Raw genomic sequence first — 3854 nt, forward strand, 5'->3', positions numbered from 1 at the left:
TTGGTCTTTTGAAAATGATAAGATACCGGTTTGAGAAGAGCAGGTAGCTCCATGAGAGTGCACATTTTTCATTTACAATTTTCGAAAATGTCTGCATTTATTTAAAGATTATGATAGCTACACAAGATACATGCTATAACTATAATCAATTAATTAAATAAGAATTTGACCAACAGCGAAAGAAAAAGTTACCAAACAAATTATTGGCTGGAAATACAGCTATCCAAAAATTTTAATTAAATGACTAAATTTATTATAAATTTGTAATAAATGTGTTACCTGTTGGTGCGTTTTCATTCGTTTCTGATGCTGATATGCTCTGACTGACGATACATAAGCAACAGAAAATATTCACCAAACTGGACACCTCCATCGTTTAAAGTGTTTCCAGTTGTTTCTAATAGAATAAAATGTAGTACCACCGTTTACAAGATAGTTTCGAAAAAAATATCTCGGATTGTAAATATATAACCTAGGCATAATAGCTGCATTACAAACGATCAAAAGCGTTAAGTATGAAAGGTGGACATTTATCCTTTCGTCTCTTCATACGAGAAAATTATATAATAATAATAATGATATATAATATATTATATATAATATAATATAATGAAAATCAAAATCATAAGGATGATCACGATGACGATGAAAACGAGGAGAAGATGATGATGCTGAAAACGCACGATCTTGATAAATTTAATTTGCAAGAATTGGTTTGCATTGTTCTAGCTTTCGGTTAGTAGCTAATAACTTATTGAAAAATACAAGGTGGTTTATCGTATTAGTTAAGCCTGCGCGTGGCAGTATAGACTACCGGTACTAGTTAAATCACTTCAACTTTATATAATCCACAACTTTATGTTTCGTTATGGCTTAACAATAAGGTGGAGATGAAGAGAAGAAGGGGCTAATTTTGTTAACACTCCAAATTGAACTATATAATACTGAACTTTGTAGCTTACCTGTGCAAACGTAAATTCTGTTCCTGATGAAAAGCTCTTTATTCACAGCCAAGCGCGCACCGATTTCGTTATATAACGATAACCCGCCAACGCAATGTAGTAATTTACTGTCTTCTAATCTTAACGGGGAATACGGTACCGAATTTATGAGTCTATGGTGTATTTCAAAACCACTTAAATTTAGACTGTACACAGAAGAAGAATAAACAGAGAATGCGGAGCGAACGAAAGCTCGTGTTTAAATTAGAACTTAAACTAAGAAAACCTGAATTAATTGCGGATTTGCCATCCGTGCTTATTGGTTCATTAAATATTAACCCAGTAATTCATAGCCATTTCGACATAAAGCATGCTGATAAACGCACGCGTGCAGAATATCATGCACCCAATTTCGATAACAGACGTTGATTCGTGAGAGTTCGTTTCGTGATTAATTAACTATACCCTTTAAAGAAAATCACCGTGACAATCATAAACATCTTTACCTGGGATGTATATACTTCGAGTGGTTTCCCCGAAAATGGGGCAAAGTTCATAAAACCGGTACTAACATGGACCAAGTTATCACTGATTGAAATAACAAAAAGTTTTGAAGAAGTCGTCAATCACCCGGTCAATCAGAAATGAATAAAGAAGAGTCGCAAAGTTATCGAATATAATCCGCTGTTGTTCTGAGGGAATGAACAATACCGTTCAATATTTTGAATAGCTTATACGCCTACACCTATATAAAACAAAAACAAAAAATAAGATCCAGTGCAGACTCTATCTTTTTATTTTTTATTATATTTTATTTTTTATTTATTTATTTTTTGCCAATTTCAGGCAAAAAACGTTCTTATTTTACACAATTTTTAAAAATATAAAATTCTTATTGTACAGTATTCTTTTCGAGATTAGCGTACTTTTGCAAACTAAAAATGGTGGCTTCTTTTCAAAAGAAATGCTGTAGATTTTGGTATTGTTACTACGACATTCTTCAACTATGGAAAAGAAATCCTACTTTTTAAATTCTAACCATGCCAGTACAATAAAACAGTATAGAGATTCTCACGCTATCATGATAATCAAAGATAACATCTGAATGTAAGTACTATCTCGAAAGAATACCATATTAGCTTGATTAGAAGCTCATGGGCTTCTTTTCGAGAATACTTGGAAACTGAAGAGGGGCTTCTTTTTGAAATGGGCTTCTTCTCGAGATAAGCCCAGTTTTTAAGAATAATATTTTCCATGCTAACAGACGAATAATAAACCAACTATCTTAATACCAAAACCCTTGTATAATTTGGCTGGCTGACTTGTAAGAATTTTCGTATTAAAAACGTCTGAAAATCAGTGAAAATTAATTGTTTCCATCTTTCTTTCATCGGAAATTAAAGTTAGGCCTATACCGTTTGTTATAAGGTTTTAAAAAAAAACAGTAGCTCATTTAAAATAAAGATTTCCATTAAAAATGGAAAAATATTAGCTTCCGTGATTTTAATATTTCCCATTTCAATTGTTTTTATGCATTGTTTTAACGGTAATCTAAGGACTGGATTAGCCCTCATATTTGCCTTATTTAATGTAAGGACGACAGTCGCCAAGTAGAGGAGGATGTAGTAGGGTGTATTTTTGGGGGTTTTTTTAAAAGTTATTCTTAAGTAACTTTATTGTATATTTCTAATAATATCCAGAGATACTATACAATGCAATACTGTTCTAGCCAGGTGGTGTGCACAGGTTAAACAAAATAAGAGTTACAGAACTTTTACTAAATGAATAAATATATATATAAAAACCTAAGTTCATTACCAGCTAATTTATAGGTCTATAAAGATGGAATGGGAAAACTGTATTATTTAATTGGCGATGAAAATATTTCAGCATTCTATTCAATTGAAAGCTAAGAAATTAACCAAGTTAACAAATTAAGCAATTAAAGTTATTTATATATTTATATCGCAGGCGATATATGTTTAATAACTTGCAGCAATGTCCATGCTTGCAGCATTTAACCTGTTTATAAGAGCATGGACCTATTAATTAATCAGTAGCTTAATAGAATAATAGGCTTATTTGAAAGAACTTTATTAGGAAAAGACAGTACATCAACTATCCTTAAGGAGCAAGGGTGGTCGCTTATTTATCAGGTTAAGGCTTGTCAGGTGTGCGAGCAGGTGAGGTGGTTTCCTCTGTTTGTTTACCAAACCAAAGACTAACAATTCTTTCTACGAAAAAGAAATTTTCAGATCGTCTTAGTCTGTTGAAAGTGGATTTCTAATTCATTGACACGTTAAGGCTACATCATGTCGGGTGTGAGAATCAGGCAGTGTAATGCAATATTTATCTTGTACAATTGAATTTTGTTTTGTTTGATAATTTGTTTTTATTGAATTTTCTAAAAGTTAACTCATAAAACTTTACTTTCATTTAGCGTCTTTTAACATGATTTCTTATGAAAAGAGCACTAAATTTTGGAAATATAAACAATATTATACCCTGTAGTAGCAAAATTATCTGTTTATGAAAATTATACGAGGGTATTAGGGCCTACCTGATGTAGGCCCTAAAGATTATATTGGCTTTCCTGGAGACGAGATTCAATGGTAGAGGTGGTATCCCAGAAGTTGATGAAGCGCCCATTGAATCGAAGCCGTAAGAAACCGAAATACAGTATATAATTATTGAGCGGTCCGATCGGACCCCTCCCCCAACCCGACGCCTTGACGAGACGCCACTCACATCACCTTATTTTTCACACATAGGGCTCAATCACTTCATCATCGAGAATCGTAAAAAAAGTATAAATGCAGTGAAATTATCGCTTTTATTTCTGTTATCGGTAGGCCCAGGCTACGTGTTGATCGTAAAACAATAAAAGAAGATAAAAAAAAAAAGTGCTTGGAC

The 3854-nt window shown here is 32.7% G+C and overlaps 1 protein-coding gene across 1 annotated transcript in view; it reads right to left on the reverse strand.

Annotated features, from left to right (window-relative positions):
• Nucleotides 1–1268, reverse strand: part of LOC117105039 (calmodulin-like protein 4) — a 7427-nt gene extending 6159 nt beyond the window's left edge. Inside the window, exons 1-2 of the mRNA XM_033246038.1 lie at nucleotides 963–1268; nucleotides 280–397 (exon numbers count right to left, since the gene is read on the reverse strand). Of these exons, the coding sequence (XP_033101929.1) occupies nucleotides 280–373 (94 nt within the window). The 5' untranslated portion in view covers nucleotides 374–397; nucleotides 963–1268. The remainder of the gene's footprint in view (nucleotides 1–279; nucleotides 398–962) is intronic.
• Between the last annotated feature and the right edge of the window lie 2586 nt (nucleotides 1269–3854).

Source organism: Anneissia japonica, unplaced genomic scaffold (genome assembly GCF_011630105.1).
Source record: "Anneissia japonica isolate Jap-2015-1 unplaced genomic scaffold, ASM1163010v1 scaffold287834_len5846547_cov211, whole genome shotgun sequence".
Lineage (NCBI taxonomy): Eukaryota > Metazoa > Echinodermata > Crinoidea > Comatulida > Comatulidae > Anneissia > Anneissia japonica.